This window comes from Doryrhamphus excisus, chromosome 20 (genome assembly GCF_030265055.1).
Source record: "Doryrhamphus excisus isolate RoL2022-K1 chromosome 20, RoL_Dexc_1.0, whole genome shotgun sequence".
Classification (NCBI taxonomy): Eukaryota; Metazoa; Chordata; class Actinopteri; order Syngnathiformes; family Syngnathidae; genus Doryrhamphus; species Doryrhamphus excisus.
In genome coordinates this window covers 6,580,987-6,595,000 of record NC_080485.1, presented here as the reverse complement: position 1 = coordinate 6,595,000, position 14,014 = coordinate 6,580,987, and the positions used below count along the sequence as shown (strand labels likewise).

General features: G+C 42.8%; 1 protein-coding gene across 7 annotated transcripts in view; it reads right to left on the bottom strand.

The window, feature by feature from the left end:
- The window catches only part of LOC131108086 (signal-induced proliferation-associated 1-like protein 2), a 104,248-nt gene that overhangs the window by 13,473 nt on the left and 76,761 nt on the right, over positions 1-14,014 (bottom strand). For 4 of the 7 annotated variants that reach the window (XM_058058842.1, XM_058058840.1, XM_058058843.1 and 1 more), the window contains 7 exons: positions 10,099-10,353; positions 7,917-8,063; positions 6,396-6,499; positions 6,218-6,306; positions 4,760-5,133; positions 2,577-2,849; positions 1,747-1,800 (listed from right to left, as the gene is read on the bottom strand). In XM_058058842.1, coding sequence (XP_057914825.1) covers positions 1,747-1,800; positions 2,577-2,849; positions 4,760-5,133; positions 6,218-6,306; positions 6,396-6,499; positions 7,917-8,063; positions 10,099-10,353 — 1,296 coding nt within the window. Of the gene's footprint in view, positions 1,641-1,746; positions 1,801-2,576; positions 2,850-4,759; positions 5,134-6,217; positions 6,307-6,395; positions 6,500-7,916; positions 8,064-10,098; positions 10,354-14,014 lie in introns of all 7 variants that reach the window. The other 3 variants (XM_058058847.1, XM_058058844.1, XM_058058846.1) reach the window with 3 other exon arrangements.

Genomic DNA, 14,014 nt, shown 5'->3' with positions numbered 1-14,014 from the left:
ATCACACAATATATATCTAATGTGGAGCAGATTTTGCATGCCGACAAGAGCAGAACTGGAGAGTGAGGACCACAGCCAAGCACCGTGAGAGGATGGAAGGGGGAAAAGACGAAATTGTGAAGGAACATCCAGAAACAAATACATGAAGATTGGACTCTAGAGGAGTGTTCATACAACATTAGAGGACGTGTTTTGGTTTGTGGGCGGTTATCCGCAAGCTACTTGCAAAGGACATTCAAAACTCGCCTTTTAAAAACGAGTGCTCGGATGTGACCAACCTGGTTGGCGAAGTCATGTGGCAGAGAGCTCGGCTTTAAGTGAGCAGCCAATGAGGATGATACATGTTGGCACCGCTCTTGGCACTGCTGCTGGCAGAGTATCAGTTGGCTGCAATGGTAAATTCTCCAGACACTTGTGTGAAGAGCTGCACAGTGGCAGGTTATTCGCACTTTTTTACTTATGCATTAGATTTATAGCTTAAAAGGTTAGGCTATTCTGAGCACGAAACTACCTCTGTACTAAAATAGCAGGGAAATGTTCTCATTTTCAGTTGTGTCGCCACTCAACTCGAGTATCCTGCTTCTTTGTGCAGACACTTGCAGAAATATGTGGTGAAATGCTCTTTTTCCGACGTTTTGGTGAGAAATGCTACTTCACTTTATTGAGCATACTGTAACTGAATATCATTGTGCATAGTGCATCAGTGCTCCAAATACTACTACTAATAATAATAATAATAAGAGAGCACATGTCTAGTGGTTAGCACGCAGACCTCACAGCTAGAAGACCAGGGTTCAATTCCACTCTTGGCCATCTCTGTGTGGAGTTTGCATGTTCTCCCCGTGCATGCGTGGGTTTTCTCCGGGTACTCCGGTTTCCTCCCACATTCCAAAAAACATGCTAGGTTAATTGACGACTCCAAATTGTCCATAGGTATGAATGTGAGTGTGAATGGTTGTTTGTCTATATGTGCCCTGACTGGTTGGCTGGCAACCAGTCAGACCAGTAAGTCAGAAATGTTCTATCTGAAATCCATTCATTTGAATATGATTTAACGTAAAATGTTTTGTTTCTAGGCTGCACGGTGGTCGAGTGGTTAGCGCGCAGACCTCACAGCTAGAAGACCAGGGTTCAATTCCATTGAATCCACAATTCAATTGTCCATAGTTATGAATGTGAGTGTGAATGGTTGTTTGTCTATATGTGCCCTGTGATTGGCTGGCCACCAGTCCAGGGTGTACCCTGCCTCTCGCCCGAAGACAGCTGGGATAGGCTCAAGCACCCCCCGCGACCCTCGTGAGGAAAAAGCGGTAGAAAATGAATGAATGTTCACGCCAAGCCAAGAATAACACTTGACATAATTATGCATCAATTGAGGAAATAATTCATGCTAAATAACAGTGGTGTTCCGTCACATGGAGATGCTCATTTGACGTTTGCAGGATAGAAGCTCGACTAACTGATTATTATTCCACAGCTCCAATCTCACAGTATATTGGCTAGGGGGTTGACACGAAAATGTTTGGGTGAGTAGTGCACAGTAATATTATTCTGCAGCAGAAATGTCATAGCCACTGGTGCACAGCTCGTTAACCTCCATTCATAGCAAGAAACCCGTCTTGAGGGAGTGATGTGGTGGTCTGGGAAAAAAAAGTGGAGGTAAGTGTGTGTGTGTGTGTGAGGAGGGGGAGGGTCACAGTGGTTCAGAGCAGGGGGCAACGGGGTTGATTTCCATTGATTGTGTACCTTGCACGCTCAGACAGCATTTTGAGAAGGAGTGCTAACAAGCTCTCCGCTCCTCTGGAACAAGACGGAGTTAGTGAAAGAGAAGAAAGGTGTTAGAAGCACGGTTGCACACAATGAATAGTGTTAAAGCAGACGAGGGACGCTTTTCAAAAGGGTCATGAGAAACTTCATTATGTTAGAACAATATATGTGAAAAATATTATGCCATTCATCATGAGACTGGCTTTTGTGAGGTAAATAAATAATAAACAACCCGATGGGGAGGATAACCGAATTAGAGGGCTTTTTCATAAGTCTGCAGAAGATGACTTCAGCACATGTGATCAATCACAGAGCCCTTAAAAACCAAATTTCACAGGCTAAATGGAATTATTTAAACACATCGTCTCTTTCGGAATGAGCTTCTACCTTTTAAAAACCCTGACACATACATATACTATACATACCCTCATACGCAATCAATGGCTGTGTTATTTGCAGACCACCATTTTATCATCAGGAATCAGCCTCAACCAGGCAGCATGCATTGATCTCCCTTGGCAATATTTTGCATAACTTTGTGGATCTCTGCTTGACGTCCACTAGAGATCTGATAGAGACTCAGGCTGGGGGGTCGACAGGGAAGCGGCTTCTCGGGAACAATCAATAACCACAAGTGACATGTGCCAAGTGTGTTATTTTCCTACCTTCATTGAGCGTATTTATTTTGTAGCCGTTGGCCTCAATCAAGCTGAGTTTATGCGGCGGAGGGGGACTTTTACAATGAGTCTGGCTGATACCGTGCATAATAAATCTTTTTCCGTCCGTGTCTCGTTCACAAACACACTCACCCACACTCTGAAATGTTGGGAGGTCCCTCATTGCTGTGAGCATCAGCATCATCATCATTATCAGTTGTCGTCACTGGGGGATTGCCATCTGGCTGTGTGCGTGTTTGTCCACAAGCTTCTGAGCTGGGACCCAGACCACACTCCGGTCCTGGCCCCGCTTCTGACCCTGCACCTGAGCTGCCGGTCTGAGGGATGGTGTACACCTTGGAGGAGTCGGCCGACATACAGTATCTGGCACCACGCGCCAAGGGACTGCCAGAGTGATGAGAGCCACTGGCCAGACAGAAAAAAATAAAGAAAACAAAAACAGAATGCAACACAAATGTTGAGCAAATGAAGGGTTTAAAAAGCAGACAAAAAATAAATATGAGATGACATAATGATTTATGGACGCTTCTCTCAGGAGGACATCACTTCATGCTATTATTTGTCTCACAAATCTGAACTGAATACCATGACATGGTAAGTCAATAAATATGTACTTCATTATAAAAGATTATAAAATGAAGTATGATTCTGAACCAGGCTCGGGTCGTTTCGCTGGACTAAGATTAAAATTTCGAGGTTTGATCCTGTTTGATCTTGTTTTCTAGTCAACTTAACACTCAAAGTTGGCATGAGTTGATGTCACTCCATGCACCATTTACATATTCATGACCATCTGGGCCACACCCTGCTAAATGTACTCCTGCTGCTGCACTGTTGGTTCAAATGGCACTGGTGTCAAAAACAATTACATGAAAGCGATGGGAAGCGGTCAAGGTGATGCCAAAGGGCTCTTTTTCCAACGCTGCTCTGAGGAGACTCGAGAGTTGTGACAGTTTAAGACCATGACGTCATAATCCTACGTGGCATCAACATAAAAGACTATTCCATGGAGACTGTGACCAGCCAGTCTTTTTCACACTCTCTTCTTTCCCAGATGGACACCAGACTGGTGAGGAGGGGCACTTGAATGAGAATGTGATGAAGACCCCCCCGTGTTACTTCAGCCTGACAACATGCTCCACTAAGAAGCGTCGACACAGCTGGATGAGTCAAGCTGAGGGTCATGAGTAAGAGGTGAAAAGTTCAACCATAACCATAACATATTCCTTTATGTACATCTTTGTGTCGCACAATGGCCCCCGGTAAGAATATATCACAAAAGTTTAGTTTTATGTCCCTGTCTTTGATATTGTCATTTTGAAAATCCCCCAAACAGCAGCAATGATGCAACAATGATGCGGTACAACCTGAGGGGCCATAATGGCATTAATAACATTAATAATAATAGTAAAAAAAAATTGCCATGTTAGGTTTTGTGCATAACATATGTTGCAGTTCTTCCCTTATTTGATGTAATTATGACAAAACGAGTTCTAAACATTGTGTAGAAATGGTTTCATTTTGACAAATGTACATATTTGTCAAATGGTTGAAGTGTAATGAAACAGTTCATTAGCTCCCTACTGTTATGTTGTATGGCGATAACCTTACTGTGCTTTCTTCCACTTTTGTATTGTGCATGACGCATGTCCAGTGGGATACATTTTGGCTGTCGTATAAATAGGTATCCAGTAATTATCTACAGCTTTTAAGTGTTCTTTATCACAAAATTCTTCTTAGACTAATCTGTCATCTTTTCCAAAAATGAACACAACACCATGGAAACCATAGCCCATAAAAACGACCTCTCTTGTTGCCATTCTGTCCAGTTTAGAGCCGGTTACCAGGCAGCCTCGTTCATTCATTCGATATGCTTCTTAATCCTCGACCAGACAGTCTCTAGGATGTAATTAACATTCATCGTTCATCAATGGCCCATTTAGAAGCACATCATTTCTTCCCTCGTTATTTTAGACATGCAAAGCTTTATACATTATTTTGATGATGCCTTCTTGACGTCATCAGATTTGACTTTAAATTTCCATTTTAGTAAGCAAATGACAAATAAGACATTTCCTAAGAAGCTGACATGGCAAGACATGGCAACCATTGCTCTTGAAATATCCGTGACCGGGCACCCTGCTATTATGTTTAGGCTATCATTTTGTCACTTCTGTAGTTTTCATGGTCAAGAAAAGTATAGAGATGCTTAAAGCCTCACTTGCTGTGAAATGTTTGGTTGCCATGTGCACAGAAAGACTTAAGAACAACAGATTCTGCACTAATCTTAACTAGGTTTAGGGCATCTGTTATACCTTGAGTGTGAGGATATCTCGCTCAGGTCTCCGATGCTGCCATCTGCCACATTACTGGCCATTAAGGCGGAGGCGTAACCCTGCGGTAGGTATGGTTTTCCATGATCCTCTTCTGATGCCATGTCCTCGTGGTGCTCTGATACCCATGCGTGGCCCTGTTCTCCCACCCTGCTCTGCATCAACACCCGAGTCCCGGGGACCATGCAGGGGTTGGTGTCGATGCCACTGTCTGTGGAGGCCCCTTTGATGTAAGTGAGACCCAACATCTCCGGGTCCATCAAGTCACCTGAGCCAAAGTGCTTATCATCACTGTTGCTAGAGGCATTGCTTGACAGAGTGTTGCTACTTGAGTGGCTTGAGTTCTTATCGCCCATCTAGTGCAAGGAGAGAAAGAGCGAGAGAGAGAGAGAGGTATGTCAGACAAGTTAAACAGTAGCTGCAAATAACAGTTACAGGTGTTTGTTGATACCAAATAAGAGACTACGTGTATCCCTGACCTACTTCTAAGGAACTTTGCCCACAGGAAGAAGTCATATTTGTGTAGTACAATGTTGTCAGCACCAGCAACTTTAACTCATTTCTCCACTTAGATCCACGCAGTCATACAACATTTGACAAGTAGAAGCTAAATGAAACTCTTTATGTGAGCATTTGAACTGAAATGGGATCACGACGCATCCCTAATGACTGCAAAGTCATGGGGGCAAAATAAAATCATATCACATTATATCAAAAAGAGGCCTCTGTATTAGAGACACGCGATACAGTACCGAGGGAATGGCTTAAATCTGAATCCACTACCATTGTTTGATGTAGCACCGACTGAAAGACTTGGATGCTGTTGATGGACTGAGTTTGGCAACAATACATTTAGGTATTGAATGGTAATGGTAATGGTTTTATTTCATTTGAACATGCATCAGATTACAATTGAGTGCATCCCATAATCAGTTCACAGTTCCACATGTCCAAAAGGAGTAGGAAGAAGCAAAGCTTATTAAATCCTACCCCTCCATCTGGTACTTTTACAATCAGTAACTGTTACATTTGTTCACTTCCTGCTTTCCTGCTAATACTGTTCAAGGTTTTTTTTTTGTTTTGTTTTTTTTTAATAATGCACCATTGATATAACTATACAATGACATAATGGGTACCATAGTAACTGTCAATATAGTGATATGTATAGCACATCATGTATGTGTATTCAACGTATTCAATCTTTTCGGGGAAATGTTTCTGAGCAAAAAGTGAGACATGCCAAAACAAACGACAAGACGAGACACTTGTGAACGAGCTGATGTGAGGAAAGTGATGCATGTAAAGCGCAGCTCGAGGGAACGACAATAAAAGAGAGTTGCTGGTAAAACCATAATCAAGTCTGATCAGAGGTGAAAGGATGCATTGTCCAGAAATCTTGTCCAATAAATGTCACATCAAAAGAGACATTAGAATTTTTACCCTGGAGAGCCTGTTGGGTGAGTCTTTACTTCCTTCTCGCTGCTTCAGTGGGTTCAGAATCTTAGTGCATGGGATGTGCCACTTGGCCTCTACAGATCGCCATGAAGAAAATGCAGGCATATTAAAATGAAATCTGCAGATGTTACATCCAGCTTGTGCGGTCACACGAAGGCCTCACCTGCCGACCTGGTCCTCTCCAATGTGGGCTCTCTCTCCCTGTGGATGTCTCCATCACCCCCTGGGATGTCTCCTGCATGCTCATGGAGAATTGGAGAGGGGCATCTGCAGAGAAAAAAAAAGGAGAAAGGACACTTTGAGAAGTGTATACCACAAAAAGAAAGGCTTTGATAGATTTTCCGCAGATGTGAGGCAATTAGTGTGCAATCACTGAGGTCTGAAACACTTGAGAAGCACACAAAAGACCTTTCAATGACTCAGCATTCCAGGAACTGTCTTGCTCTTCAGAAAAACGAGGAGACACTTTTTCCAACTTCTTTTAATGAAAGCTATTAGAGCTAATGGGGTTCTATCTCCTGAGTGGAGGGCACAGTGACTTTTGATCTTTCAGAGTGACTCTAGCTGGAGATCAATCGGCTAGTCAATAGGTCTTGTTCTTTTCTGCATGGTGTTGGCGCTGACAGACGATACGGATCCTTGCAAAGTTTAGTGCAAGCAAAGCTTCTTGTCATGGTCTGTAACCTCTCACAGACAGATATTGGTCTCTGGTGCATTCTGCTCTTATGCCAGTTTGAGTGTAATCTGTTAAACTGGAGTATTCTGCATTACAAAGCTTCCAAGAAACTAGGATAACAGACGACAACAACCCTCTTGGTCTCTCTCGAAATGAAACATTTTGAGAAGCAATCTTTAGCAGCCTTTAATTCACTTTCAATAAGGGCTTTTTGAAGGCCATGTCTCGTTACTTTGGCTAAACTCCAGCAGCAATTCTGGATGATGGGTAAATGGTCTGGAGACACAAAAGGTACCACTTTGCTTTAAGGCTTTTTAAACTGAATGGATGATTCAATACTCAATACAACAGTCTGACTCATGGTGTCATCTTAGAAAGAATGCTCAAATCATTAGACAGCAACTTCATATGCAAAAGGCAGATAAGAAAGATACAAGACAACTATCAATGTTTGGTTTTTTGTCTTTTTCCTGATTACGGAGTCGCCACAGCGGATCTTTTGTGATCCGCATACTGATTTATATTCCCTTCCTGACAGAGCGCAAAATAAAAAAAAAAACTTTTTTAACTTCTTCCCATCATGCATTGCTTCCCATCATCAGTTCATTCAGTTGCAATACCGTACTGATGGCCTTGGCTCCCTCTACAGCCGCTATTGTAACTTGTATTGTATATTTCGTACCTACCTTTTGCATATTAAGTTGCTGTGTGATGATTTTAGCGTTCTTTCTCAGATGACCTCCAGCAATCAAATCCAAATTTTATCAAACTGTATCCAGTCTACTTTGGCCTGTTCATCGCAACATAATGTGAATGCACTAAATATAATTCAGAGTAAAGAACAATTGCTATCATGATAGCGCAGTGTTTTCTCAGCGGGTTCCTTTCTTTTCTATTCAGTTTTCTTTACAATGAAGAAGCACAATATGGAAAATTCAAATATATACTGAATATACAATATCTGCCTTCATGTTTCTGCTATTCTTCCAGGACTGAAATACCACACACCCATCATATCCAGGCTGTTGGGACCAGGAGCTGCTGCCACATGGTCCTGGGTCACTGGAGGAGGACTGGTTACTGGGGGAGCTGCGGTAATGCTGTTCTCCCTTGTTACAGGAAGTCACCTGGGGATTCTCCAAATCCTGCATCATCCTGTAGACATAAAGTTATTTTACATTTTAGACATTATCATAAGGTCGTCTGTAAAGTGCTCAAGTTCTGTGTCTTTATTTCAGGCACAGTCTCTTTTTTAGTTGGGATAGGCTCCGGCCCATCTGAGAGTCTAATGAGGACAAACTATAGAAAATGCATTCATGAACGAATGAAATAATTGTGATTGACACCGTCACAGATATATTAATGTAATATATCTATTATTATGGTTGCTCATTGCAGCATTGTAGAAATGCATCGCATCATACTTTGATTTTAGGCTACCACCACAAAAGGCAGGCACAGTGGTCCACATAGAAGTCAATTAAGACACGATGAACCTTTTTAAGAAATTGCAATGGTGGAATTTTGTATCAATCAATGTCAATGTTGATTTATATTTCTTGCCCTCGTGCAATATTTTCTCCTCTGCTCCCACTCCCACTGGGCATGCTCATATCCTGGTCTGGAGTGGAACACTCTCTTTGTTTCTGCAGTAATTGGATGAGATGAGCCGAGCTGTGTCAGTGTCCCCATCACCTCCTCTTCAGCGGTGCGCAGAGGCGCAGGGAGCATGGAGTGGGAGGCATACATGCAGAGAAAGAAAGAATGGAAAATGGAGTGCTCCCACTGACAGGAACTCTGATTAGGCAGAGGAGGCAGTCGTTGTCCCAGTACAGTGAGAGCGGGCAAAACCACAGGGGGTCATTGTGACACTGTGGAAAGGTTATCATGACTGTAGGGGTTTCATTAGGATGAACAAATCACTGCTCTACATGGCTGGATGGAGATGTCCGAAAGAGGTCATCTAAAAACCGAGCGAGACCCTATCATCAAAGAGAGATGAAAGAGGAGCACTGAATTCATTGGAATAAAATGTTCCATTTATATGTATGCAAATAGCAAAACACAAAAGCAGCCCTTACTAGAGTTTCTCCGGTTTTTGTTTATCCCGAATCTTAAAAAGGTTGAGGATTCAAAGATACACCTCAAAGGATCGGATCTTTGAGTTTAGGATGTTTGATTGAAAGCAATGCTTTAGTCAAACTGTGGGGCTTCTTAAAAAGCACGTTTTCATTTGACAATTTTGCTTGGGAACAATTTATGTCCTTTACAATATTCATTCATTCATTCGTTTTCTACCGCTTTTCCTCACAAGGGTCGCGGGGGTGCTGGAGCCTATCCCAGCTGTCTTCGGGCGAGAGGCGGGGTACACCCTGGACTGGTCGCCAGCCAATCACAGGGCACATATAGACAAACAACCATTCACACTCACATTCATACCTATGGACAATTTGGAGTCGCCAATTAACCTAGCATGTTTTTGGAATGTGGGAGGAAACCGGAGTACCCGGAAGAAAACCCACGCATGCACGGGGAGAACATGCAAACTCCACACAGAGATGGCCGAGGGTTCCTTTACAATATGTTTTGCCCTTAAGTTTGTTTTTATGAGAGCAACCGCAAACGTCCTGTATGACCAGCATATTCAACACAACAAGTTTTTGGGGTGACTGAGATTTCAATAAGTTTCAATAACTCTGAAGGCCTCAGTAGTTTTAAGAAAACACTTAAACATTTTCTTATATACTGAAAAAACAACAAAGTTTTGTGGGCATTACAACAATGGAGAACGAGCAGGAAAGTTAATTCATTCATTCATTCATTCATTTTCTACCGCTTTTTCCTCATGAGGGTCGCGGGGGTGCTGGAAAACCCACGCATGCACGGTGGAGAACATGCAAACTCCACACAGAGATGGCTGAGAGTGGAATTGAACCCTGGTCTCCTACCCAAGCAGGAAAGTTATTGAAGCAAAAAAAATGCTTTGGTCAGGAGGACTGGATTCTGGAGTGAGTGACTGTGGGAACTAAGGCACATAAATTTAGAGTAGTTACTGGTAGTTATAGGTTCGTACTGCATTAACTACTGCAGTTGTATGCATTTTAATGTAAAGTGTTACCTAACACTTGTATATATATTGACTCCATCTTACAAAAGAATACAGTAAAGATAATATAAACAGTGACAGTACCTGCATCCATCTGGTAACTTCCTGTCAAAGGATGTGCTTCGTGGTATAACGGCCTGATGCTGTTGTAGGATCTGTTGGCACTGGAGGCGGTCGGGGCCTTGAGTAGGCGATCCTCGGGATAAAGGCGCTCCAGCGGCTGTGGGCACCCGATGCCAAGTGGTGTTCCTTCTGAACGGTGTCTTGTACTCACAGGGTGTACCCTCGCTGTCCACTTTGTACTCCACCATGGGAATGCGGTAAAGCTCAGAGCAGCCCCTGTAGGGGAGACGGGGAAAGTGAAAAGTAAGCATACTGTCGTATAAAGGCAAAGCATTGGCAACTTGTTTCTGACGGTTTACTGTATGACCTCATCTCAGGCCTTTGGGAAATCAGTTGAAGGGAAGCTATATTTGTCATGCATGATGTTGAACAATCAGCTAAGTACTAATAGCGCATTAACTGTGTCTATTACTGCTGAGTAGTAGAAGTTAAAGCAACTGCTCCGCAAACAGGGTTGGAAAAAAAAAAAAAAAGCAGTGATATGGAACATTACTCTGAAAGGCGATAAAGAGCTCCGTGAAGATGAGACGGAACTGAAGCCTAGCACACTATTAATACAAAACAATCAAACCCTTATTAAGATGCAAATGAGTGCATTAATCTTTAAGAATGAGAAGAAAATCTTACACTGAAGTCAGAGAACACTTATTATGGACCAAAAGTACCTCTGTGCTAAAGGGATAGTTGGGATTTTGTTGACATGAAGTTGTATAACATCCCCATTTGGAATCAATGATCGCAGCTACAGTAATCACAGTAGTTATTGCACTCTGTAATGTCAGAAAACATTACTGCGGGGAAAAGGGCAAGATGATCAGGATTTGCAATTGTCATGACAAGACCGGGGCGGCACGGCGGTGTAGTGGTTAGCGCGCAGACCTCACAGCTAGGAGACCAGGGTTCAATTCCACCCTCCACCATCTCTGTGTGGAGTTTGCATGTTCTCCCCGTGCATGCATCGGTTTTCTCCGGGTACTCCGGTTTCCTCCCACATTCCAAAAGGTTAATAAGGCTAGGTTAATTGGCGACTCCAAATTGTCTATAGGTATATATACCTATATATGATGGATGCAGGTACTGTCACTGTTCATATTATCTTTACTGTATTCTTTCGTAAGATTCAATATATATCCAAGTGTTAGGTAACACTTTACAATAAGATGCATACAATTGCAGTAGTTAATGCAGTACGAACCTACCTAAATACCAGTAATTACTCTAAATTTATGTGCCTTAGTTCCCACAGTCACTCACTCCAGAATCCAGTCCTCCTGACCAAAGCATTTTTTTGCTTCAATAACTTTCCTGCTCGGCTAGGAGACAAGGGTTCAATACCACCCTTGGCCATCTCTGTGTGGAGTTTGCATGTTCTCCCCGTGCATGCGTGGGTTTTCTCCGGGTACTCCTGTTTCCTCCCACATTCCGAAAAACATGCTAGGTTAATTGGCGACTCCAAATTGTCCATAGGTATGAATGTGAGTGTGAATGGTTGTTTGTCTATATGTGCCCTGTGATTGGCTGGCGACCAGTCTGGGGTGTACCCCGCCTCTCGCCAGAAGACAGCTGGGATAGGCTCCAGCACCCCCCACGACCCTCGGATACACTAGTGGCAAAATTACCCAACATAGTAACACATTAGTTTGCTGTTAGTAAACAATGTAGTCACAATGCACATTAAAAGCTGAGAAGGCCTCCATCCCATTAATGTTAACAACAGTGAGGATCTCTGCAGCGTACAGGCCTAGGGATGCTGTTTCATGCAACATTAATCTGCAAGCATGGGCTTTTCAGAGGAAAGGGCTCACAGGGCGATGGGTCAGGGTTAAATAGCCTGGATGTTGTGCAAGCTCGCCAAAAGTACCTCAAGCATGACCCTCATGATTGCACTTTCCTGCTCCTCCAAAGCCTATTTTCTAGAACCCACTGACGGGTGGAACTCGGTGTATACATTGCTGCGGTCACACGTACAAACAGAGAGGCTGGAGGAGGGTGTACTGACTGATTGTGAAGGAAGCAAGTAATCCATGTAAGTGAGACGCTTTCATCAAACTAGGCCATGGCTGGCTGAATGTTTACAGCTGGCATCTGACTGAGGCTGTGAGTGTTACATGATCCAACCATAAAATCATCCACAGCTTCCTCCATTCATCCATCCCACCCATCTGGCCAATGTCAAGAACATGTTATGGTGAAGTTACTGTTAATGGCATGCACAACATCCTCTAGATCTTGTGGCTTAAATAATGAATTTACTTCATGTGTAGTGTATGGCATGCACTGTTTGCTTGATGTGTGGTACAGTGACATTCATGACGGCATCGGATTTGTCATTTTTGAGGGGAGTGGGATGGGGCTACCTTGCCTCTTACCTTGAATCTGCCACTATGATGTGTATAAGTGATATATATTGCTTCTCTATTCTACTAATCCAGATATTAATCTGTCATTAGTTTTTAATAAGGGTTGAAAATGTGCTAAATCCTCAGCAATGTTGCTAAATTTGTCCTCCACAGTATTGCTAACCCACCCATCAACACCTTTATTAACTGTGTGTATATGATAATGCCAGGATGCCACACATGATTATTCCTTGTGAGACTAAACGTGAGCCACAGCTTGTCAACAGGAAAGGTCTCAATGTGGTTTCTAGCTGTGCTTGCTTTGACTTTGCTTATTTTTTTTTACACCACAATAGTCAAGAAAAGACATGGTATGATCCTAATATTCCGGCTCAGTACTGCCTTTTGGAAACAACTCATACTGTCTGAATGTTTTTCTGTGCTGTAATGTATAGGGGGTGACTCTGTCTCTCTGTATAAATCATTGCAAAACAGCAGGAAACCAGCACTAAACCTGAGCTTAAGCATGGCGGTGGGGGAAAAAAAAAAAGGCTGGTAGACACATTCATCCAGCTTTAAAGGAGAGGGACTGGTGTGAAATGACACGCTGTCTGCTTCCTCTCAATTCCAACAAGAACGGCCACAACACAAGCTAATGCAGCTTTACTTAAGAGGCTATAAATTCAACCACAATGGCGTATAAGCTCGTCGAGAAACAGGACAAAAACAACTTAAAACCATCAACCAAGTACAGTCATGCCTTGCTTAGGAGGGAATCATTTTACATACACAAGTGTAACAACAACAACAACAAAAAGAACGTTACAACTGACTTGGCAAGTTGGGTGGGTAATCCGCTATTGGCTCTTAAGAAAATAGAATAGATGAATGTGACAACAGGACCTTGGACCCGAGTCAGAGAGCTGTCACTTCAATGACATGGCCAGGGACTGAAGGACATGCTAATCCATTCCCACAGTCTGTGTCACAGCAAAGAGCCAGAGAGGTTGCGACCTTCACCAGCCCTTGTGAAGCATTGTCGGAGGGTCATTAAGAAGGTGTGCTCCAAAGTGTAGACTTTGCAAAAAATAAAAATAAAACAGGAAAAAAGGCCTCCTTGAGGATTTCTTTGTAGAAAGCGAAGAGGGGGATTAAACAGAGCAATTTGCGATGCAGGTTCTCAGTTTTTGTTTAGTAACACTTTCTTTCACAGAGTGTCATCATGGGAAGTGAGAAATCCGGCTTAACTTGAGTCCAGATGAAAATCCGTGATGACTAGTCTGATGGCACTTCAAAGAAAAGGTCACAAGTGGCCTTCTAAATGTCACGAGTAATACTCGTTATCAGCAGGGGGTCTGAGGCAGGTTGAACCCACTTTAATTTGAAATAAACATTCAATCCTGGGATCAAATACTCTTGGGTGATATTAGGACGGCATCTTTTGGTTCCATTTCCTGATGGAAGACCATTTATCAAAACACGACCATCCTTTAGTCCAGGGGTCTCAAACTCAATTTACTTGGGGGCCACTGGAGCTA